This window comes from Psammomys obesus, unplaced genomic scaffold (assembly GCF_907164565.1).
Source record: "Psammomys obesus unplaced genomic scaffold, mPsaObe1.curated_primary_1811, whole genome shotgun sequence".
Classification (NCBI taxonomy): domain Eukaryota; kingdom Metazoa; phylum Chordata; class Mammalia; order Rodentia; family Muridae; genus Psammomys; species Psammomys obesus.
Window position 1 is genome coordinate 2,384,554 of NW_026596040.1, and position 25,688 is coordinate 2,410,241.

Below are 25,688 nucleotides of genomic sequence, written 5' to 3' on the forward strand. Positions count from 1 at the left end.
CAGAAAAGTAGATATTTTCAAACAGTAACCATGTGACTTGTCTCCACCTTGGCTGATGGCCTCATCAGGATGAAAGCAACCATGTGGCTGGCAGCCATATTTACTAAGGTTAAAAGAGAGTACATGCAATGTAACTTCACCATCATCTTGACTGAAATGACCATGGAATATAAACCAGCTAATGCAGCAATCATAAAGCTACAGAGCCGCTGGTTATCATGCCTCCTTTCAGACTAAGGAGTCAACAGCAGGTCTTCAAAATATTTTGGATTAGGATGGATTTTTGCATGTTATATTCCTAAGGTTGTAAAGATATACTCAGGGTGACAGAAACTGACTTAGAAATATATGTCTAACTAATCATGTCTTTGAAAACTGTGTTCAACACCAGGCTTCTAGAAATTTTAGTTAAGAAATAACATATATGATAACATATTGGTAAATAATGTTTGCTAAAAATAGGTCTATAAATTCCAAAGTCTATTCAGGTTAACAGTAACTGACTTGAAGATATGTCTAGCCTCCTTGTCTTTGCTAACTTAGTTAAACTTTAGCCATTTGGATGAACTGAGTCATGTAAGAAACTTTGATGTTCTGTAATACTATACTATAAAAGGATCAGAAAAATAAGGTTGCCGGTCTCTTTATGAACTTTATTTATGGTATAGTACAGGTCCCAGTTTCGCTATGGACTTCATTTATGTTTTAAAGTTTTATTTTGATTCTAAAAGACCTTCAGTTAAGTCTTCAACTCCAGTTTTAAAGTCTCAGACTTAACAGGGATAAAGCTGTAAAACCCTAATCTTATGAAAGCTACTGACTTGTAAACTGTTAAAGATAATTAAGACATGCAACTTAATGCTCAGTCACCTTGTAAATGATGTTTTTTGTTTGTTTTGTTTTGTTTTTAGAGACAGGGTCTCTCTGCGTAGCTTTGCCTGTCCTGGAACTCACTCTGTAACGTTTGGTCACAGACCCAGACCTCGGCCTGCCTCTGCCTCCCTGAATGCTGGGATTAAAGGCATGCATCACCATTGCCCAGCTACTCAATGATCAAGCATTTTAAGTACAAATGGAATTTATTTACAGATAAGCTTTACTTAGTCTCCTGTATATGGTTTTCAAGGTTAAGCCTAAAGCTTAGTAACTGAAGCCTAAAGTAACTGAAAAGTAATAGTTTGTTTACAATCAGGTATACTTAATAGACAATGGCCCTCCAACTCTTCAGTTATCTGCCGAATACGGTGTTTAAAGTTTTTAATGAAAATGGTTCCCGTGATAGATGAAATGCCAGATCCTAGAAGTGACTCCAGGCTCTCCATAAAAGATGATTGGGTACAAATGACTCTACTTGGATTGTGGTAATGCTAATCACTTTGCAAAACTGGCCCATGCCTCACCTGCCACAAGGAGCCTTCCCACTCTGTGGACATCGTTGTGTTGACCTACTCTGCATTGTAGGTCAGTTTTTCCAACTTCCTCCTCCACAGGAAAGTCTTTTAGACCTTTGGGGTCTGGCAGCTGAAGGCTGATGCAGTCTTAAACAGCAGCTGAAGATGTAATGCTGTCCTGTGTGACAGTCAGAGATCTATGCCTCTGCCTTTGATCAAAGCCATTAAGACCACTGGAGCATAGCATAGCCAAGAGCAGAAGGGAGGGGAAATATTTGTTGAAACTGTTGCATAAGCTGAAATAACTGAAGCTTCAGTATCAAAGCCACTCTCCTCAATGGGCTATTGATTCAAGCCTTTGGTGGAAATCTCTACTTTGAGCAGGGACAATGGACTGAGGAAAATGAGTTTTGTATGACATCATGGAAGTGGCTTTATTGAAAAACGTACTCCTGTCATTCTTGCTCAGAAAACCCATGTCTACTCATTCTTTGCAGAATTAAGCTGAAACTCTTTGGCACCTGGCCCACAGATCTTCCACAGATCTTGCTCCAACAAGATATCATGCACTGTTTTTTTTCCCCAACACCTGCAGTTCCCCAGATGGCACCTAAGACACATGCATGAATTTCCTTTTCTTCTTCTGTACATAGAACCTTTTCTTCTGTTCTTCCTATTCCACTTGCCTTTCAAAGTATAAGTGCAACCTGGCTGCCTGGGACCTTTTTCTTCTCCTTCACCACATTCACTCCTTAAACCTTGAAAACAGTCAGCTTTATTCCTACTGGGATTCCTTAAGGCATCCCTTTACATTCCTTTTTGTGGGGATAGGTGTTACTAGCCTTCTCCCTCCACAAATGGACCTGTCTCTAGGCTTGTGTGCATAGTGATTCTATGAAGACTGGACACATTTTTGTTTCTGCCATTTCGTAGGATCAATTTGCCAGTTACTGTTCATACTGTTTCTGAGTAAATGCCTGGATTTACACCTATATGTGTGCTTATAAGATTTATTAGCAGAGAGAAAATTTAAGGCCTGCCTATGATAGGGTGCTAACAATTATTGAGGAATTTTAATGGTAAATATAGGAGAATGTCTTTTTTCCTCTTTTTATAAAAGGCTAAGCAATGAGTTAGCTCATGTGTGGAACTGAACTTGAATTAATTAGTGAAAGGGAGCTTTTACAGCTCACTCTGTTTGGGGGTAGCTTGAGACTTAGGAAGTACAGAGACACAACAATTAAAACAAAGCTTCCCTTCAGCATCCCGGGTTGAGCCCTGTTATTCAGGATAACTTCCTTGTGCCTAGTGCAAAAAAAACCATTCTTACACTGCCCCCTTCTGTCACTTTGTATTGCTAATACCAGTGACTTCCAGGGTCTGGCTTGGTGGAGTTTTCAGTTTTAACAAATGGTTGTCACAGAGATACCCCCCACCCTTAGTTTCTCTTTTCTCTACAGGCCTTCTGTCCTCTAGCCCTTGCTCTCTTCAGGTCTGTTCTCTACCCTCTTAAGTCTCTGTGCCTCTCTCCTACCTTTTTCCTTCTCTTCAGCCACTACTTCTGTAGACTTCTGTCTCCCCTTCCAAGTGAGATTTATGCATCTTCCCTTGGATCTTCTATGTTACTTATCTTCTTTGAATATGTGCCTTGTAGTATACTTTTCCTGTACTATATGGCTAAAATCCACTTATAAGTGAGTACAAACCATGTGTGTCTTCCTGGGTCTGCGTTACCTCATTCAGGATGATCTTTTCTAGTTCCTGCAAATTTCATGTTTTCTTTGTTCTTAATAGCTAAATAGGATTCCATTGTGAAAATTTGTCACAGTTTCTTTATCCATTCTTCGGTTGAGGGACATCTAGGTTCTTTTCAGATTCTGGCTACTGTGAATAAAGTTGCTATGAACATAGCTAAGCAAGTGTCCTTGTTGTATGGTAGAGTGTCTTTTGGTTATATATCCAGGAGAGGTATAGTGGGGTCTTGAGATAAAGCTATTGCCAATTTTCTGAGAAAGCACCAAATTGATTTCCAAAGTGGTTATACAAGTTTACACTTCAGTAGGCTCCTGGGAGGATATGAGGGGTACTTAAGTAGATACTCGTAGTATCAGAGGCCATAGAGAATGAAGAAGACAGCCACTGAGTAGACTGGTCTCTTAGAAGAGGGAGGGGAACACCAACCCACCCATAAAAACTTTGACCCAAAATTTACCCTGCCTACAAAATGTGCAGGAATAAAGATAGGGCAGATAAAGCAGGGATTGAGGGAATACCCAACCAATACCTGGCCCAACCAAGACCCAACCTATCAGAAAGTGTCAACCCATGACATTATAAAAGATGTTCTGATAAACTGCCGACAGGAGCCTGACAGAGTTGTCCTCTGGCAGGTACTACCCATCAGCACCTCAAAACAAATCCTGAGACTCACTGCTAAACATTGGGTGATATGTAGGACATCTTGTGGAAAAGCGGAAGGCTAGAGAAAAGGACCTGGAAGTGACATGACCTGCACAAGAAGGCCAACTAAGTAGGGCCCAGAAAGGCCTGCTGAGACTGAAGCATCAACCAAGGACCATGCAGGAACTGGACCTAGGCCCCTACAAAGCTGTAGCAGATGGGCAGCTTAGGCCTCATGTAGCTCCTCTAGTAAGGGAAGTGGTGACTGCATCAGACAGACACTCACTTGCCAGCTTTTTGATCACTTACCTCTGGTATACTACCTTGTCAGGCCGCAGGGAAAGAGGGCATGCTCTGTCCTGATATAACTTGATGAGCTGGGCTGCATGGGAAGGGAGCTCCCCTTTTCTGGGGAAAAAGGGTGGGGAAAAGAGGGACAGTGGGACTGGGAGGGGAGGAGGGATGGGACTATAGCAAGGATGTGAAGTGAAAAAAAAATAAAAGAAAAATAAAAGAAATGGTTTTTAGAGGCAGAGAGGGGTGAACACTATTTGAATATATCTTTGAAAGAAGTAAGGTCAGGTAGCAGAAGACATTGAACCTGGACTGGGGACTTTGGGCTTTATTCTATAAGCAACTGAAGCCAACTAAGGTATATGAACAATTAATATATGCTACGATCTGTTTTAAAGATATAGAAGCAACTGATGACACCTTTATTAAGATAAAAGTGACAGCTTGTGTTTAATGACCTGGGGCAACATAGTGCAGAAACAGTGAGGACATCAGTAAAGTCATGCAGGACTATTGCTTCCTGTGCCTCCCCAGTACACCTGGAACCCTGGAGAGCTTTCCTTCACCACACACAGAGCTATTTGTGTTATATTGTTGCACCCCTGCGAATTCATTTCACTCCTGTTCCTGCAGCCAGTGTTGCTATTCTGACGACCTATCACTACTGCAGTAGCCCAGGTCATCTCTTAAAAAGCATGTAAACACAAGACTTGACTTGCAGCTAATCAAACGATATCTGTACGTGTAGCATGTGGTAGGTGAGACCCCATGTAGCTTGGCCCTTGTCTTCTTTTCAGACCCTCTCTCTTTTTCTTTCTTTCTATGTCCAGGTTCTCCAGATGTCTCATTTCCTTCAACAAACCCCACTTAGTCTCACCCAGACCTCGGAGCACCACTCCTTGTTTTTATCTCTGCCCAGAACCCACTTTCCAGAAAATCACATGGCTGACTCCTTGTCTCACAGAGTCCCAGCCTACACTATTTATCCACTTCTTGGCCTTACCCAACACGTCATTTCATAAGCTCACAGACAGTATAACTTTGGGGAATTATCTTATTTGTTTCTCGAATTGACTAGAAACTATGTGTAAGATCTATAATGGAAATTTCATAAAGGCAAAGGTCTGTCTATCTTATTCATCTCTGCATTCTTGAATTGAGCAGGTAATTTAGAGCTTCATCTGGCATGTAGTAAGTTATCAATAATTATTTGTTGAGGAAAAAAAAGTTAAAATGAAAAATAAATCACAAGATAAACAAATGGAAATATTTGTAGTGAGAACAAAGTGACTTGATTTGATTACTGGGGACTGAGGACCATTGGAAAGATGTATTGTGTGGACATCAAAGACACTCTGAAGGTCCATGTGTTAAGTGATTGTTCCCACAGTATTGGGAGGTAGTGATAATCTGAGAAGCGGGCTAGCAAGTTTTCAGGCCACTAGTAATTGCCTCTTAAGGAGCTTCTGAGACCCTGGCCTCTTCCTCTTCCTCATTGTTCTCTGACTTACAGTATAAGGTGTTGTACTTTAAAAAATACTCCTACAACTTAATGCTGGTTTTCTATACTTCCAAATCAATGGTGGACAATTGACTATGGAGTAGAACTTTCAAAATTGTGACCTAAACAATCCTTTTTACTAAGTAACTTAATTGTCACAGTTATGCTGTTATAGCAATAGAAAGTTGGATGAGGAAATCAGAAAATGAATTTTCGCTCAGGCAGTGGAGAGAAACCATTGATGACATTAACATAATGAAGAGCTTAGTGGGATAAAATGGATGTAAGAGTAAGAGGACTGATCACTGCTTTTGTAGACCATGTGAAACTGGGAAACGATTGAGGTAAATTATGTAAATTTTGGAGTTGTTTCATAGTGATGTTGTCCACTGAGATTGAAGTAGATAGACACAGAGGAATATAATGTTGAATTAGGTCAAAAGAGGGGTATATAAAGGGACGAAGGGAATGTTAATTTCTTTTTGTACAGGGTACTAAATGGGACAATGACATCACACCTAGAAAGATTCTGGAAACTATGAAGCCAAAGATGGTTAAGAGTGGCAATTTGGTAAAGAGCAATTAACCCAGATGCAAATAATTGTGGCAGTCTACAACGTACCTTTTGACCTTCAACTGTTTCCTTCTCTTTAAATCTTTGCAAGGTACAAAGCAAGGTGTGGCCATTATTAGTGAATCAGCTGTGCCTGTGATTTCATAGAACCAGTAACGTTTTTTGGGATTGCATTTACAAAGACACTAAGCATCAGGTAAGTGATGGAGACACCTATAGTTGCCAGGCTGGTACTGTGGCCTTAATGGTGAATGAGTCACTCAGTGTGTATTGTTACTAGTTCTTACACCTCTGTAGATGAAGTAGTGGCTGTTGTTGCACAGGCGGAAAACTTGTGGTAGATTACTGAGTCTCCAACCTTCCTGATCTCAACGCCCACCTCTTCAATCATGATACCCCACTGCATTGCTGTAGTAATTTTTATGTGTTTATTTTTATTTAATTACCATGCACAGTATTATACTAATCATGGCATTACAAACAAAAAATTTGTTTTGTTGATACTCTTCCTCCCTCTTCTGCCCTACTCTTTCCTGCCCTGCTCCTGTGTCCTAACAACAACCCATCTAGAACCCCCTTTCTGCTTTCGTGTCTATTTTACATGTTACCCTGCCTTACCCCACTTCTTCGGCATCCCTTTTTGCCCTCTCATGCCCTCTTAGCTTCATGGTACACCCAGGCACACTCCAGTTATATACACACTTATACACATTGTAAGTTAGGATTTGTATATGAGCAAGAACATGTGATATTTGTCTTTCTGAGTTCCAGTTACTTTTCTTAATATAATACTTTCTACTTATATTTACTTTCCTGCAATTTTCAGAGTTTTATTTTTCTTTACAGTAAAGAAAACTCCATTGTGTATATGTGCAACATTTTTGTTTTCACTATTTACTCACCAGTTGATGGACATCTAGGCTGATTCATGTCCTTTCTATTACGCTTAATGCAGCAGCAAACATGGATGTGTGTTATGGTTATCCTTAGGTGCCAACGTGACTTCATCTGGAATAAACTAAAACCCAAGATGGTTACTTGGAGCAGGAAGACTCACACTCTATCTGGGCCTCACCTCTGAGTGTCATAGAGAGGTGGAAAAAGATGGAGAAGAAAACTTTGAATTTTGCCTCCTTGATTTCATTCTTCCTGCCAAGTTCATTTATCCCATCACTGTGGCTGATATTAAATCCTTCTTTAGCATTCCAACACAGACTGAAGACCAGCAGCTTTCCACAGAGCCTCTAGGACTTCAGCACCGGTGGGACTCTGACACACCCAGCCTTTGAACTGAGCAGCTGCCAGGTTCCTGGTCTCTTCTGTTTTAAGACATCAACTGCTAGACAACATCTTGTAAGAGAGTGTAATAAGCATCCTTCTAATATCTCTTTGTATATTTATTCTGTCAGTTCTGTTTCTTTTGAAAATACTGACTAATATTACATATGAGTATCTCTGTGATAGGATACTGCTGTGTAGCCATTTCCTCTGAGGTTAAAACCCTCCCTCTGGGGGACATTCATCAAGACAGTATTAGAAAGGAGTTTAAACAACAGGGTATTATGACAGAGGTGAAATGTTCCATTCTGCTATGACTCTTTTTAAGCTCAGGAAACAGTTTAGGCTCAAAGGAGTCTCTGAAACTAACCAGATTCCCTAGGCCTTCCCTTTTTAACAGGTGAGCACTGTTAGGAGATAATTTTAGACAAGCTGAACTACCTGGAAGAAGTGGAAACCAGACTAGCTACAAGAAAAAAGAAAGTTTTGACAATCCGAACTGCCTTAGACACTCTAAAACATGTTGGGCTGTGTACAAATTGCTTATTGAGCTCCAGGTTTCCAGCTCTCCTGGTCTGTCACACCTGTCGGAATGAACTTTGGTGAAACAGCTGTCTTTGAGAAATTTCTGTTTCTTTAAGTAGCCCTTTACCATATTCCTGTAAACAACTCCAGTAAAACTCATAGTCTTCTCCAGGAAAGAGCAAACCAATCAGTTATCCATTGCTGAATGGTCAGCCTTGAACACATATGCGTACAACAATATCTGGACTGCGCAGGTTGTAGTTATGTATTAGGACTATATATAATATATATTATATATTTGGGATATATAAATATATACTTGTATAATTACACATATAATTATATGTATACATATATACATATATAATGTAATATACATTTATATATTCCTAAACACACATACATACACATAAACAATTAAAGAAAAAGAGGTCATAAATTTGAAAGAGAGTAGGGGTGGTATTTGGAGTTTGAAGGGAGGAAAGGAAAGAGGAAAAATGATGCAATTATATTACAATCTCAAAAATAAATAAATATATGTAGAAAGTGAAGAAAATGCCTAATAAATGCATTAAAATGAAATTTAAAATCCTCATTGGTTCACAGAGTTGGACTTTGGCAGTGTTTGCGTTTTGGACTGTCTTCAGTTCCCTCTCTGGAGGGGGTAGATATTTGCTCAATTCTGCCCAGGAATAGTCTTACTCACATAATAAATATGGAGCTCTTTGGGTACAAGCTAAGGAGAGGTATAGCTGTGTCATTAGAGTTCTGTTTTTAATCCTTTTTAGAATTCTCCACATTGATTTGCATAACACCAGCAGCGGTGTATATGGGTTCCTTTTCTTCCACTTTCTCAGTAGCATTTGTTGTCATTTGATTTGTGACCTTGGCCATTCTGACTGGGGTGAGATCAATCTAAAAGTGGTTTAAATTTACATTTCCTTTATGGTTAGGGATGTTGGAACCCTTTTTAAATAGTCATTGGCCACTTATGTTGCCTATTTTGAGAACTGTCTGATCACTTTATTAGTCCACTTGTTGCTTGGCAGTTTGAGATTTTTTAGGTGTTTAGTTGTTGCATTCCTTTACATATTCTAGATGCCAACCCCCTGCCTGAGACCTAGCACAGAAAATACCCTCAAGAATCACTGAATGAAATTAGCCAGGCAATGGATGCTCACACCTTTAATTCCAGCACTCATGAGGCAGAGGCTAGTGGGTTTCTGAGTTTAAGGCCAATCTGGTCTACAGGGCAAGTTCCAGGAGAGCCAGGGCTACACAGACAATTCCTATCTCAAAACAAAACAAAACAACAACAACAAATCAAAACCAAACCACCAACCAAGCCAAACCAAACAAATTAAAAAAAAAAACCCACAAAGCAAAATAAAACAGACAAACAAACAAGCCAACAAATAAAAACATGAAATTAGGAAAGTCTCAGCAGAGTGAGAAGCCAGATTGGGAGAAACTTTGCCAACTGTACCTCAGAAACTTAATTTTTAGTTCTCACATTGCTTTACTTTTTCTTGGTAGATTTATTTCCCAAATGTGACAGTAAGCCACCTATTAGGAACAAAAGGTGACTAAAACTGCCGAAGTTGTCGTCTTGTACTGATCAGATCGTCTTGTATTCTCTCATTAGATAGTCTATGTTACTCAGCTACAGTAAAGACCTGCTAAGCCTTATCCAAAGTCAGCTTACTCAAATTGCCAGGCTAGTCTTAGTTATAGGATCTTCTGAGCAGCTGAAGTGGTAGGAGTATCTGGAGTTCTCTTTCCTCCAGTGTTCTCCTGCTAGAATGCTCATAGGCACCATATGGTGCTGGGAGTGTTTTGCAGTTCCTTGGGGACATGGTATTGCCAGTCTTTGGAAATAATCCCTCTTTCTCTGAAAGTCTCTTGATGAAATATGCCTTGGATTTCTTCAATTTATCTTTCTGCTCCCTCCGTGACAGGGAGCTTATGTTGCTCTACATGAGCCAAAGGGTTTCTTCCAGGCAATCAGTATTTGCTGTTCTGGATTCCTTATACTTCACCCTAAGGGAAATTTGGAGAAGGTAGAACAAAGCATGCCTGTCATTATTCCGCATCTTCCTTGGCATTTTGTCAAGATCACCAGCATTGTGGCTCACACACCTTTAGCCATCTTGAACCAGAATCTCATGGCATGCAAGCAATGACAGGAAGGGGAACCTAGTGAGATACATAAACAGACTAAGAAGGGCCAATGGCCACAATGGCTTTTAGTCTGAAATGGCTGGAGACCAAATATGCATTAGCCACAGGATCTGCTGTGACAATAGACTAACACTTATATACACATTTGAAATATTCCTAAGGTCCTCAGTCCCCTTGCGAATCAGACCAGCCTGAAGCAGTTCTAAATAAATTATATAAAGGCCCCTCTGGCTTCAAACCCAGGAAATGTACAGTGTTGTAAGATATCTCTTTCTTTAATTCATCAATATTTGTTAATGGACACTACAAGCAAAGCAAGGTACTCTTTAGAGTTTCAGTAAGAACTTTGTCTATAGTTAACTTTCTGTTTTCCATAGAATTTCTGCTTCTCTTTTTACATAAAGCATTCTCTTTTTATTTTGCTGTATCAGTCACTTCCTAAATGATTTCCCGTCTTAGTTCCTTCTGTGTGACCAAAAGCAACTTGGGGAGGAAAGAGTTTATTTTTCTCACAGTTCATCATCAAAAGCAGTGAGGGCAGGTGTTCCTACAGGTCAGGGACCTGGAAGCAGAAGCTGATGCAGAGGCCATGGAGGGATGCTGCTCACTAGCTTGCTTGGCCTGTTTTCTTCTAGAACCCAGAACCACCAGCCCAGGGATGGCACCACTTACAATGGGCTAGGCCCTTCCTCACTGATCGTTAATTAAAACATCTTACAGCCTGACCTTATGGAGGCATTTTCTCAACTGAGGCTCCCTATTCTCTGATGGCTCTAGCTTGTGTTAAGTTGACATAAAACTAGCCAGTATACTCCTCTCCCCTCATTAAAATGTTTCAGCTACAAGAAGCAGTTGTTGACAGCTAGGAGTCTATATTTTCTTTTCCTAATTATCCAGTTCATTTGAAACATGCATTGAGCTAGTCACTGCGGAACTTGATTGTAATCTCAGTCATTCACAGGCTTAAGCAAGAGAATTCCAAGCTCAAAAGCAGCCAGCTCTGCATAGTAAGACCCCAAAGAAATAAAAACAAAAAGAGAGGAAAAAAAAGTGAGAGCTGGGGACTTGGCTCAGTGGCAGAGTGTTTTTGTAACATTCATAGGTCCTGTGTTTGATCCTCAGCACGGAGGAGGAGGCAGAGGAGAAAGAACCTATGGAAGTTTGGTTTGTTCAACTTCATTGTCAAAAAGTACAGTGCAAATTTTCATCATTTGTTCCAGAAAATCTTCTTTATTTTGAACAGAAACTTAAACTACGACCATATCTTCTGTTATAGAAGTTTGTGTTTCCCTCCCAACGCTTCGGGCCTGCTCCGGTCAGCAACATGGCCTTCCTACCTTAACAACAGTGCTTTATGTACAACAGCTTCTCAGTGATCGATGGCTTGGAAGTGCTTTATTCTGGAGAGTTCTAGTCAAAAGCGCCATGGTGATACAAACTGCTTCTATTTTTGTTTGTATTCTGAGAGTAGATTTCAAGAGTGTTTTCAGGAAGAATTGCCTCATATGAACTGTTACTGTTCTTTCAAACTGTTAGTTGGATCTGAGGCAGAAGTGTATGACCTCACAAGGGCTTCTGTTCCAACTTGACTATTGAAGGCTCATCTAAACTCTTTAATGTGTGTCTTTACACTAATAAACAGTAAGTGCCGTTGTTTGTACCATCATGCTTTGCTCTGACATAGCAAATTGCTTGCTGGGTTGTATTTTTAGCCTTGGCAGTGGTGGCCCTCATTTCCCTAGGCATTTCCTTTCTCTCCAGGGGGGTGGGCAGGAGGACAGAGGGCTTGCAGAGAGAAGTGAACCATGAGGGGTGGGCCTCAGTGAGACAAGCTGGAGACCTACAACAGGGTAGGCTCCTGGGAGGATATGGGGGTGATTCTAGCTGAGACCCCTAGTAGCAGGGATTGCAGAGACTGAAGAGAGTACCCCCTAACCAGACAGGACTCCTAGTGGAGGGAGGGGAACACCAACCCACCCACAAAAACTTTGACCCAAAATTTACCCTGTCTACATGATGTGCAGGGATAAAGACACAGCAGAGATTGAGGGAATATCGAACCAATGCCTTGCCCAACCTGAAACCCACACGGAGAGAGAGGCAACTCCTGACATTATTAAGGGCACTCTGCTATGCTTGCAACTGTCCTCTGAGAGACTCCATCCTGAAGCAGATCGAAACAGATGCTGAGACTCACAGCCAAACATTGGGCAGAGCACAGGGAGCCTTGTGGAAGAGGGGGGGGGGGGAGGACAGAAGGATCTTGAGGGGACAGGAGCTCTACAAGAAGACCAACAGAGTCAACTAACCTGGACCCAGGGGGGCTTGCAGAGACTGAAGCACCAGCCAAGCACCATGTACCCAGGCCCCCTACACATATGAACCTGATGGATAGCTTGGTCTTCATGTGGGTCCTTAGTAAGGGGAGTGGGAGCTGTCTCCAACAAGGACTCTGTTGCACACTTTTTGATCACATCCCCCCTGGCAGAGCTGCCTTGCTAAGGCACTGAGGAAGAGGATGTTCTCAGTCCTCATGTGACTTCATGTGTTGGGGTGGGTTGTTGTGGATGGCGCTCCCCTTTCCTGAGGTATAGGGGAAGAGAGATAGAGGGAAAAGGGAAGGAGGGTGGGGCAGGGAGGAGAAGAGGGAGGTGGATACAATTGGGATGTAAAAAGAATAAAAAAGGAAATAAATTTTAAAAAGAAGAAAAAGATGAATGAGTAGAGGATGGATAGAAATAGAGTCTGGAAGGTGTGAAGTTGTGGAAATAAAAGGGGCTATTGAGACATAATGCATTATGAGCTCTGGAGAATAACAGATTAAAAGAAAGAAAAGACGTTTATATTATGTTTTTTATGTTCATTTTGCCACCAGTCATCATATCCCTTTAATGGGAAGTAGTAGCTAAGGAAGCAGAGGCCATCCAAGGTCAAATTCTTCCTTTACATCAACTGTGTAGGACCAAAGGTTGCATATAGCATTAGGCATGTTTAAGGAAATAAGAGGCAGGTTTCAGGATTCCAAGACACTTCATCACTTATATACTGGCACAATCTTCCTTTGGGCTTGTGAAATCCTGTCACATTCAGCTTTGTGGTTCACCTACCTGGAGCTATACTGGATGCAATGCCCAGGCTTAAAAACTACATGTGGAATTTGACCTGTCCTGGTGAAAGATGGTGCTGTTTTCCATTTTAGCCACTAGGAGATAGATTATTTTCAGTCCCCTATTCTGTTTCTCTGTCTCCCTCACAAAAAAAAAAAAAAAAAAAAAAAAAAAAAAAAAAAAAAAAAAAAAAAACAAAAAACAAACAACAACAACAAAAAAAAACTTAAATTTTCACATAAACTGAAAAATTGCTCAAATGAACATTAGTCATTACCTGGCATTTCATGCTAGTGAGAGCAAAGATCTTGAAAGTAGAATTGCATTTCAGTCTTGAACCATTTTCATAATTTCTTCCTGCTTCTACTGGAGTCTGACAATGAACTCAGTTGAATGAATACTGATGACAGTTATTACACAGCCACTGAGAGCTGCAGAATATGCCCGAGGACTCTATGTGTTCTGTAATAGTTAATCTGCACAACACACCTGTGAGTCGGGCCTTCTTATAGCCATTTAACTATAGCTGTCTGACTGAGTCCCTGCTGGGCCCTAAAACACCAACGATTGTGTTTCCCAGGTGAGAGGAAACCCCATGGTGTGGGAAGCAATTGGGTCTGTTCTCAGGTCACCCAGCTAAATCCTGAAGAGTTCCCAGGTACTGGCAGGCACTCAGTCACCAGCCCAGAGCCACACACCTGCATGCTCTGATCACCACCCCAGACCAAACTGTGGACCCCAAGACAACACAGACTGGGTCTCCCTGTGGTGGGGGAAATACCAGATCTGACCTCAGGACACCCAGCTCTGGAAAAGTTTCTGGGTTCCCACAGGTTCCAAAATCTAGTCTCCTGCCACATTCATGAGTGCTCCACTCACCTGCCACTAATTAACACTTGGGTATTGGGACACAAAGCTCCAGTCTCAGACATACAGAAGCCTGGGATCCATGGGATCAGCCCCCAGACACTGCTCCAAGGCACAACCTGTCTCCCTAGCCAAACTGACCCAACCACCGGGCTCCCTGATTCTTCAAGAGGGCTGTTCCCAGCAAACACAGTGTAAGAACAGCAACAGCAGCTCACTAAATTCAGAGCCAAAAACCCAGCAGAAAGGCAACTGTCTCCAGGACTTCTCCTGCTGAGAGGACAGTTCCCCTGACTACAAACAACCACAGTTACCACACAAGTCTATATGCCTGAGGTGAGCTGTGGCAATTCCTGAGAAGCACAGGCCATTCAGTGACCATACCCAAAAAGCTGAGGAGCCCTCCTTAAGGAACAACCATCTTCCTGCCAAGGGGAATCTCCAACCCCAGGTTTCCAGTAGGCACCAGAAACTAACAGCCAACACCTGAGATAGCCAGATGGGTAGAGGCCAGAGTAAAAACACAACCAACAAAAGCCAAAGCAATATGGCATCTCCAGAACCCAGTTATTCAGGGGCAATTAGCACTGGACACCTTATCATAAGTGAAATTTAAGAAGATGACCTTACATCTATGCTTATGTAGATGATAATAGAGAAAATAAATAAAATGCACAAAGAAATATAGGAAGATAAAGTCAAACAGATTAGGGCCATCTGTAAAGAAATAGAAGAAAATAAAGACATACAAATTATGGCCATCTGTAAAGAAGTAGAGGAACATAAAACTCAAACAAAGTATGGGCATCCGTAAAGAAATACAGGAAGATGCAACCAAACAGTGTGTGGCCTTCAGAGAGGAAATAATTAAATCACTGAAAGAAATAAAAGAAACAGAGGAAAGTTCAACAAACAGATAAAGGAATTGAAGGGAAAACAGGAAAATAAAGTCAGACAGGTGAAGTAATTCAACAAAACAGTTCACGATCTGAAGATAGAATTGGAAAAAATTAAAGAAAATAAAAACAGAAGAAATCATGGAGAGGAAGAACTCAGGGAAGAAAACAGGAATTACAGAGGTAAACATAGCCAACAGACTACAAGAGATGGAGAAAGAGTCTCAGGTGTGAAAGATACAATGGAAGAAATCGAGGTATCTGTCAAAGAAAATGTTAAACCTAAAAAATTCCTGATACAAACCATCCAAGAAATCTAACAATATGGATAAACAAAACCTAAGAATAATAGGAATAGAAGATAAAGATTACCACCTCCAAGGTTCAGAAAATATTTTCAACAAAGTCATAAAAGAAAAATTTCTCAATTTAAAGGAGATACCTATAAGCATACAAGAGAACTACAGAACACCTAATAAATTAACCAGAAAAGAAAATTCTCCTGCCACATAATAATCAAAACAAAGAAAAAATATACTAAAAGCTACAAGGGAAAAAGGCCAAGCAACATATAATGGCAAACCCATCGGAATCACACCTGACTACTCACCAGAGACTATGAAAGCCAGAAGGGCCTGGACAGGTATCATGCAGACCCTAAGAGAACACAGATGTCAGCCCAGGGCTATTATACCCAGTAAAACTCTCAGTCATCATAAATGGAAAAAACAAGACATTCAATGACAAAAACCAAATTTAAACAATACCTACCTACAAATCCAGCACTACAGAAGATACTAGAAGGAAAATATACAACCCAGGAAAGCTAACCACATTCAGGAAAACACAGGAAACAAATAATCTCACTACAGTAAAACTAAAAGTAGCCAAGCGTGCGTACACACACACACACACACACACACACACACTACCACAACCAACTTTAAAATCAAAGGATCTAACAGCCACTGGTCATTAATCTCTCTTAACATCAGTGGACTCAACTCTCCAATAAAAAGACACAGACTAACAGAATGGATGTGTAAACAAGACCCAACAAACTGTTGCATACAAGAAACACACCTAAGTCACAAAGATAGACATTACCTGGGAGTAAAGGGCTGGAAGACAGTTTTCTAAGCAAATGGACTCAAGAACCAAGCAGGAGTAGCCATTCTAATTACTAATAAAATAGTCTTTCAGCCTAAATTAATCAAAAGAGATGGGGAAGGTCATTTCATATTCATCAAAAGAAAATTCCACCAAGAAGACATCACAATTCTGAACATCTATGCCCCAAATACAAGGGCACCCACATTTGTAAAAGAAACATTGATAAAACTGAAACCACACATAGATCCCCACACATTAGTAGTGGGAGACTTCAACACCCTGCTCTCAACAAAGGACAGGTCAACAAAACAGAAATTAAGCAAAGAAACAATGACTCTAACAGAGGTCATGAATCAAATGGACCTCATGGATATCTACAGAACCTTTCATCCAAACACAAAAGAATCCACCTTTTTCTCAGCACCTCATGTAACTTTCTCCAAAATAGACCATGTAGTTGGTCACAAAGTGAGCCTCAACAGATACAAGAAGATTGAATGTATAATCCCATGTATCCTATCTGACCACCACGGTCTAAAGTTGGACAGAAGCTCAGATTATCCTGATTTCTCAAGGTTCAAGGTGGATTAGATTGTAGATATTACCAAAGAGAACTAGAAAAGCAACTGGCAATTGCTAGCCATTTATTATAGTAAGGGGGTTCATTCAGCACAGAACCATAATGAAACAGTGCAAATGCAGAATGGTCGTGGTGGTAAAAATTGACACCATTTTTCTGTGGTATGGAGAAATCATAGCTCTGGAGATCAGGTGGACTGCTGAATGTTTTGATTTTCAATCCTCAGAACATGTCTCTGAGGGCTGCAAGTACAACTTCATTTTAAAATGGACTGTTGCGATAATAATGGGAATGTTAGGACATATGAATTACTGCCTCCTTTTTTTTTTTTTTTAATTTTCCTCAACCCTTCCTGAGAAGCCTTGTCTAGATGTCAAAAGCATTTTTTTTTACATTGGTATTAATTAACTAAGTGTCATCACCCCACTCTCCAAGTCAGTTAGGAACTTCTTGTTCCTGCTTAGAGGATGGGAGAGCAGTATCTGCCAGCCTTTTACCTGGCAGGTGACTAACATGCTGAATATATAAAGAACTCAAAGTCCCTAACCACAAAAGAACAACTTATCCAATCAATGAATGAGCAAATCATCTGAACAGACATTTCTCAAGAGGACTACATCTGGCCAGCAATTTACCAAAATCAAAATGATTCCGAGACTTTTCCTCACTCCAGGCAGACAGCTGTAACCAACAGACAAATGAGAAGTGTTGGTGAGGACGCAGAGAAAAAGGAACAGTGATGGACTGTTGGCCGGAATGCGAATCAATTTAGGCTTTACAGAACGCGGAGAGGTTCCCTATGAAACTAAAATAGAACTGCACTTTGATACAGCAGTACCACTCCTGGGCGTCTACCAGATGGAGTCTTACCCACACTCAGTAGACAGTGATACATCCATTTTCATTGCCATGCTGTTCACAGCAGTCAGGTGATGAAATCAGCCTGGGTGTCTACCAACACAGGAATGGATAAAAAAATATTGAACACACGTGCACACATAACCCCACACTGGAGTTTTACCTAGCTCTAAAGATTAGTAATGTGTTATTTGCTAAAGAAAGAATGGAACTAGAGGTTAAGTGAACTAAGAAAGAAATGTATTGTGTTTTATACTATATGTGGAGCCTAGAATAAAAAAGGTAAAAAAAAAATTAAAAAAGATGACCTGTAAAGAAATAGAAGGACTGGGATGGAAGACCTGGGGAAGGGGAGGAAGAGGAATGGTTAAGAAGAAGGTTGGGAAGGTAAAGAGCCAAGTGCACACACAGAACTATATATAGAACCACCAATGTGTATAATTAACAATAATTATCATTTTCAAAGGAATGGTTGACCTGAAAATAACATAAAATACGAAAAAGAAAAAGACCAATTAGCAGATCTCTCTCTCTCTCTCTCTCTCTCTCTTTCTGTTTGTCATTTTGAGACAATGTCTCACTCTGTATCTCTGGATGACCTGGAACTCACTATGTAGATCAGGCTGGCCTGGAACTCACAGAGAACTACTTGTCTTTGCTTCCCAAGTGCTGAGATTAAATGTGTGTGCCACCACACAAGGCCAGAATTCTTAATTTTGAATTTAGAACATTTCTCTTTGAAATTGTAGTCTTTTAGCTTTGCAATTTAAGTTAATATTAGAAACGCTTTAAAACGACTTGGTCATTAAGATGTATAATAATCTCGAAATTCTTATTTTCTTATCAGCTCTCTTCTCTACCCCTAGTCTAGAATACGTAATGGAGAGGATATTTAACACTTGAGTTCTGAAGCAATGGTCAAATGTACTGATCCACTTTTAAAAATTAAATCACAGAGACTTAAAATGAGGATGTATCTCAGAGGCAGAGTTTTTGCTTGTCTACATGTGATGGACACGCGCACGCACAAACACACACACACACACACACACACACACACACACACACACTGGTTAGGTGTGGTGGTGCCTGTAATCTCAGCTCCTGGAAGAACAGGAAGGAGACTTATGGAGTAAAAGTTAACCTTGGATACATAACAAGTTTGAAGTCATCGTGGGCTACATGAGAACCTGTCTCAACATCAACAGTAGCACAAAAGCCAAGCTACATCTGCTTCCTTACACATCCAAAGCAGAAATTACGGCAGCATAGAATCACATGCACCCCTTACCCTGGCTTAGTGGGAGTGAAATGTCTCCTTTATTGTCATGATGAACAACGACTACAAAGTAAATTCGGTACACTGTAAAAACTTCAAACTAGGGAACATTTTTAGCTCAGCTAAATTTCCAGATGCAGAATTGTACTGGTAGTTTCGGCCACTAGATGGCAGTATAAGCGCATCATATCATAAAAGTTTCCTTAATTGGTCCAGCTTTAGAATCAAGGCATCGGAGGCCAGAGAACATGTTAATGCGTTAGTTAAAGCAGCAGTCAAATATAATCTGGTGTTGGAAAGTGAGCTAATCCTCTGAAAGTGTTCAGTAACCCAATGTTACGGAAAGACATGACTGTTAAACACACACAAACACACAACAGCACACAAATTGAGTTTGCTGTTGAAAGATCTCCAAGCTAATTCATGGGGCAGAAGTTGGCACTAAACACACGAATCTCTTCACATGTGTTCAATTTATATGTTCTCCTCCAGTTCTGATCCTCAGATTTTAAACGATCCGTTGTTTAGGATGGTGTATACCTCCCCTGCGGTACACATCGATGAATAAGTGAGTTCTTAGCAGAGTTGTGAGCCCAGGACTTCGGCATTTTTAGGGGAAATGGCAGACTTACTGTAAGCGGTTTGCTGGGCCATTATTGACTGGCAGGCTCGGCTGGAAGCACTTCGTTAGTGTATTAGGTTGCCCTGGAAATGCCTTCTTGAAACTCTTAATGATGCACTTAAGGGAGCCCTCTGGGACGGGAGTAAAACGTCTCTTAGCGGGAGTGTCTTCCCCCAGCACTCCTGGGATGGGTTGGGATGGGCAGGCACATCTGAGAGAACCTCAGTGAGGAGGCAGCCTCAGAACAGGTTGCAGGTAGCAGCTTCCTTCAGGTAAGCCAAGACCCCGACTTCCCGCTGAAACTCCTAGCCTTTACGGATATTTTAATGATCATTTTGAGAGAGCACGCTCAGTCCTGCTCCTGTGTGTGTGTGTGTGTGTGTGTGTGTGTGTGTGTGTGTGTGTGTATGTGTGTGTGTGTGCACGCGCGCGCGTGTGGCCGAAGGCACCAAGAGGAAAGGGAATTTGAGTGAATATGACTGTAATGAAAAGGGGGGGGGGGAAACAAAACCCAAACACTTGTAACTTGAAAATTTCGTAGGATGAAAAAGAAAATGGTTTCGAGGGAGAAAGGCGCCCTTCTGCAGAGTCATGCATTGGGAGAGTTCGTCCGGAGGCTTTTCAGATGAAAATCACTGCCAGGGGGGAGGGTAATTGATGGGGGTGGGGTGGGGTGGGGGTGCGGTGGAGGTGAAAATAAGGAAGGCAGAGCAGAGAGGAAGCTTGTGCAAACTCCAGATCACAGGCCGGCCGGGGGCGCGTGCCGCGCGGCGTCCCCGCCCTGCGCCCGCAGCCAGCCAGCGCCTCTGGTCCCGTGCCCGCCGCGGGCGCACGTCCCGTCGGCGCTGGCAACCTGTCACCGCCGAGGACGTGACTCGGAGCTGCCTCCGCTCTTTCCAAGCCCTATTCCTTTAAGATGATGTAATAGTCATTTCCCTGGATGGTTTCTTGCCTGCACTGCTCACACAGCAGCATCCGAACTGCTCCTGGCACCGTGGGACCTCCCAGCTCTGGAGCCCGAGCCCCGCAGGCATCTTCTCGCCGCCCCGGCCCCTTCTCTTTCCCACCTGGCGGGGACATGGGAGTCCCTTTGCCCTTGCCGGCAGGAGGGGTGGCTGCTACGACCCTGGCGGGGCGCATCTGTCTGTCTGTCTGTCCCTGGGCTCTCTGAAAGCCTTTAAGTCCAGTCACCTCTCCCAGGTGTAAAGGATCTGTTCCAAGGGTTTGGATTTCGGGTTTTCTCTTTTTCCTTGACGAAGCTTTGGTTGATTTTTTTTTTTTTTCATCTCTGCTTCACTTCTTCGACTCAGCCTCTTCTCTTGGTTCAACTTTTTTTTTTTCCTCAATCCATTTCAACTAGAGATTGGAAGTGAATTCGTACACACAGACAGACACACACATAGCACCGTGCATCTGCGAGCGCGTAAGTGCGGAACCGTTTGCCGAGAGCACATCTCTCTGGCACTTTTCATTGATACCTCTGTCCTTTCCGTGTTTGGGATTCGACATCCAGGCTCAGTGCGGTCGTGGTTTCTGGTTGCTCTGAAAAACGTTATTTTCTTCGCAAGAGCTGAGTCTCCAGCACTCGGTAAGGTAAGCGCAGAGGTTCCTGTCTCTGTCCTGCTGCCAAACGCGTCTCTTTGGAAGTTGAAAATTGCATATGCCTTTTACATCCGCTTTACGAACGGGGGCCATTTGAACAGCAGTTGCTGGAGACAGTGGCGTCTGGATAAACTTAAAGACTCAATTCGGTCCGACAGAGGAACTAACTCAGTTAAGGAGTGATTAAAGTCAGCCAGCGGTTGCAGGCTGCTTATGTAAAAATAATCTCCTCTCCTCCCTGCCATTTCCCCTCCCAATCTCTGCCTCTCTCCCTCTCTACTCTCCCCAGAGGTTTCTTCTTCTCTGACTCATTCTGGGTCTGAGGAAATAATTTTTTCTCTTTTCCCTTAGACAGACCTCTGAGTAACTGGCCTTCTTGCCTACCTGGCCAAAAGGAAGACCGAATGTAGACAAGCTGATTATTACATTCTGTGAAGTCTGAGCTAACTACCAGCCAGCTTTAAACTTCTTGTCCAGTGTTACTTCACCTGTGAACTCTACTAAAATTTGCCTCTCTGGGGGAATAAAACGAAAACCAGGATAAAAGGAGGTATTTTTTTTTTCTTTAAACAAGGTAGGACCTCCCCCACCCCTTACAAGTGGATGCAAAGTCTAAGCTGAAACTCCATTGGATTACACCTTTAATTGCAGGAAGCTGCTGAAGAAAGGGACAATGGCTCTGAGTGGGAACTGTAGTCGTTATTATCCTCGGGATCAAGGGGCTGCGGTTCCCAACTCTTTCCCGGAAGTCATAGAGCTGAATGTCGGGGGCCAGGTTTACTTCACTCGCCATTCCACATTAATAAGCATCCCCCATTCTCTTTTGTGGAAAATGTTTTCCCCAAAGAGAGACACTGCTAATGATCTAGCCAAGGACTCCAAGGGAAGGTTTTTCATCGACAGAGATGGATTTCTGTTCCGTTATATTCTAGACTATCTCAGGGACAGGCAGGTGGTCCTGCCTGATCACTTTCCAGAAAGGGGGAGGCTGAAAAGAGAAGCTGAGTATTTCCAGCTCCCTGACCTCGTGAAACTCCTGGCTCCAGAGGAAGTCAAGCAAAGCCCTGATGAGTTCTGCCACAGTGACTTTGAAGATGCCTCCCAAGGAAGCGACACAAGAATCTGCCCCCCTTCTTCACTGCTCCCGCATGACCGCAAGTGGGGTTTTATTACTGTGGGTTACAGAGGATCCTGTACCTTGGGCAGAGAGGGCCAAGCAGATGCCAAGTTCCGGAGAGTTCCCCGGATTTTGGTTTGTGGAAGGATTTCCTTGGCAAAGGAAGTCTTCGGAGAAACTTTGAATGAAAGTAGAGACCCTGACCGAGCCCCAGAAAGATACACTTCCAGATTTTATCTCAAGTTCAAACATCTGGAAAGAGCTTTTGATATGTTGTCAGAGTGTGGATTCCACATGGTGGCCTGTAACTCCTCGGTGACAGCGTCTTTTGTCAACCAGTACACAGAAGACAAGATCTGGTCGAGCTATACGGAGTACGTCTTCTATCGTAAGTAGGAACATTTCTGTTCATTTTTATGTATACCATTTCTTTTCACAGATGTATATGGTCTCGCGTTCTGTTAGTATCTAAGGATACTGGTTTGGGATGGAAGTTATGGTAAAACTGTAGGTAGAGTCTTAGATGCTACAATTCAGTTCTTTTATGCATTATGGGGGTCCTTTTATGCCAGAGGAATTTTCTGTTTTTCTTCCATTGAGGTTACAGGATAGCCAGAGACTTCAAAGATCAGAAGGGACAGATGATGTTGGAATAGTCCCTAAACGAGCACTTAGGACTTTCTCCACGTATTGATTTGTGAAGGTGAGATCGCTCATTACCATTTGGCTGTTGGTTCATAGGGCTTGGAGTTTTGCAGAGTCAGAATGAAGGACTACTGCCAATCCTTTCAGCTAAACTCTTGGGGTCTGTTAAGCTGATTGCTGCAGGCTTGCTTTCATTAGTGGCTTTTAGAACACAAATGGACAGTGTACAGAGTGATGTGGTCTTGGCTAGATGGCAGTACAGACTGCTGAAAAGCACCCTGTTTTCCCCAGGTCTGAAATTTACTTTTATGGACCTTGCAAATCTGTTGTCTGGTTCTTTAACCTTTTCTACTGAGGCTGGAGTTGCATTGCAGGCTTAATGAAGTGAACTTTGTTTAAGACCCACTTAGAAGGAGCTAGATCCCTGAGAATTGCCAACACCTCACATACCAAGGTGATTGTATTCCTGATATAAAAAAATAAATAAATTAGTTTGTGTATTTGAGGTGATTGTCAGAGCCATCAAGTAGGGTTCTCTATGTCTGTCCTTTGGCTTAAATGGAGACTTATGGTGCGGACAGCTTTTTTTATATGGAAGGGTGTTCTAAAATACAAGCCATTGGTCTTTGGAAGAAGAACAGTAAATCGGCCTATACGGTTCGGTGCTTGATTTAACTGCTGATTTTCAACAAGATTTGGGTTTGGGTGTTGAGTTCATTCCAGAAGAACTGTGTTCTAAGTGCTAGCATCCATTTCCTTCTGTGGGTTTTAAAGCAATGTCAGAACTCAAGATCAAGATGTCTATATTTGTTTAAATATAAAGAAAAAGACATAAAGAGAAGATCAAGTTTATTGGACCAGGCTTTTGCCTATAGTTGCTTTTCTCCACTTGGAGTTGGTACAGATAGAGAAGCCAATGGGACACAGAGTTTCTCCAAACTGGGTCATCACATCTCTATTCAGTACTGAGGATGTGTCTGGATTCCATGAAGAGGAAATTAAACCAGTCCCTGGAGCTTACTTATGTGTATGGAATAGCTGCACGGAAGCTGTTATGCACCTGATTTGGTCTAGTGGCTCTAATTGTGGCTTTTGTAATCAATATCTTTCTTTAGGTGGGAGCTTAATCAACCAATACCACTTTCTTCTGTCTGGCAAAGTTCCCGTGGACACAGATACAAGATTCTAGATTTTAAGCCTTCTGTGAAGGAGCTGGCTCTGTCTATGGTCCTGTAGAACATATACTTTCTTCAAATGTTTGGGGGAAATGTGCTTTCGTTCCAGTGCAGGTTTGCACACTTGGCTTTTCGTCAATTATCTGCCTAATTGATGCATGTGGTGTCTGTTGCTTCTATGTTCACCAAGGACTTTTCTGTTTGACACTATGCCCTCTTTAAAATCTGGAGATGTCCCGGTCGCCTGATCACATAATTGATGCTTCTTTTGTTGGGATGTTGAAGAGCAGTTTGCTCTCCATATGTCTATGGATAGGAGAGCACAGTGTGCAGGAGTTTCATGCAAACTATGCATTTTGCGAATCATAGACTTCCCTTTTGTACCCAACATCCAAAGCTAGGTATTAACTCTTCCTCTGTCTTAGGACCAATAAAACTGACAGCTGGCTTTCTAGGGTGCATAACAGCTTCCGTGCAGCTGCTTAGCCATAATTATTTAATTAGAAGCTGCCAACTGTGCCTATATAAGCATTAATTCATCAAGCTGTTGTGCTCCGCTTAATGGGCCGAAACCATGGGAAGTGCTCTAGAGCAGGGAGTTACTGCACACAAAGATTCTATACCCAGAGGAACTCATTTTATCCCTGAACTTAGTGGCAGTAAATTCACACACACACACACACACACACACACACTCCTTAGATTCAAAGAATTAAATCTAAGCTACCAAAATTTTAGTATCTCTGGAATCATGCAAAAATCACATTGGCTGGCTCCACATCACATTAGAAAATGAACATGAGGGATAAATGTATTGCTCCTGTGGTTTACCAGCCATAGGGGGTGAAGCCACCCCCATCCCCGGTGGTGCTCCCTACACCGACTTTCCTGTTGCCTCAAGAGTAGCTGAAAGTGTCGTGGTTTTGAAAGCATTTGCTTCTAATAAATCAACATGGCCACAAATAGAGAGTTTAGTTGATGAGATAGTGCTTTACATAAGAGTGCATTTGAGTTCTATGAATTGTACCTATGGCTACCACTCACCATCTCTTACACAAATGGCTGCACATGAATGTCTTTTAACCTTTATTCTTTTTACCTTATTTCACTTAAGTCTTGCAAGAGGAAAATTCCATCTATCAAGAGACTAAATGGATTACATTCTTGACTTCTTTAGCCTTTCATGTGGGTCAGTATCATTTAATCCTGAGTGTTTTGTTAACATATGAAGTCACCTGATATCTGGAAGTGTTTCAAAGGGGCAGAAGAAATTCAGGCTGTCTCACTCAGTCACTAAAGCTGAGTTTTACAGGGACATAGACAAGAAGTGTCTCTGCTAGAACTGACTCACAGAGTATCTTACACGTGTTCTTTGTCTTTATTTATAGTAATGAAAAGGTGTCTCTTTATCCCAGCAGCTAAGCCCTACTTCCTTGTTCTTTAAGCATCCCATAAAAGGCAGTACCATAAACAGTGGACAGCACTCCCTGGCTCACCTTTAAAGATAGTGCCAATTCAGTAATTTAGGACCCAGGGGCCCTAATCTAGTAAAATCAAAAGGGCACAGAAAAGAAGGATCACTGGCTTTCTAGGACTTTTTCCCGAGAATGTGGGAAGACCATCACACATTTCCTGAGCCTCAAGAGTAGCTGAAAGTGTCGTGGTTTTGAAAGCATTTGCTTC

At 41.9% G+C, this 25,688-nt stretch overlaps 1 protein-coding gene across 2 annotated transcripts in view; it reads left to right on the plus strand.

The window, feature by feature from the left end:
• The first annotated feature begins 21,621 nt into the window (after nucleotides 1-21,621).
• Nucleotides 21,622-25,688, plus strand: part of Kctd16 (potassium channel tetramerization domain containing 16) — a 267,766-nt gene continuing 263,699 nt past the window's right edge. Inside the window, exon 1 of one of the 2 annotated variants that reach the window (XM_055622993.1) lies at nucleotides 21,622-22,577. In XM_055622993.1, coding sequence (XP_055478968.1) covers nucleotides 21,742-22,577 — 836 coding nt within the window. In that variant the 5' untranslated portion in view covers nucleotides 21,622-21,741. The remainder of the gene's footprint in view (nucleotides 22,578-25,688) is intronic. The other variant, XM_055622992.1, reaches the window with a different exon arrangement.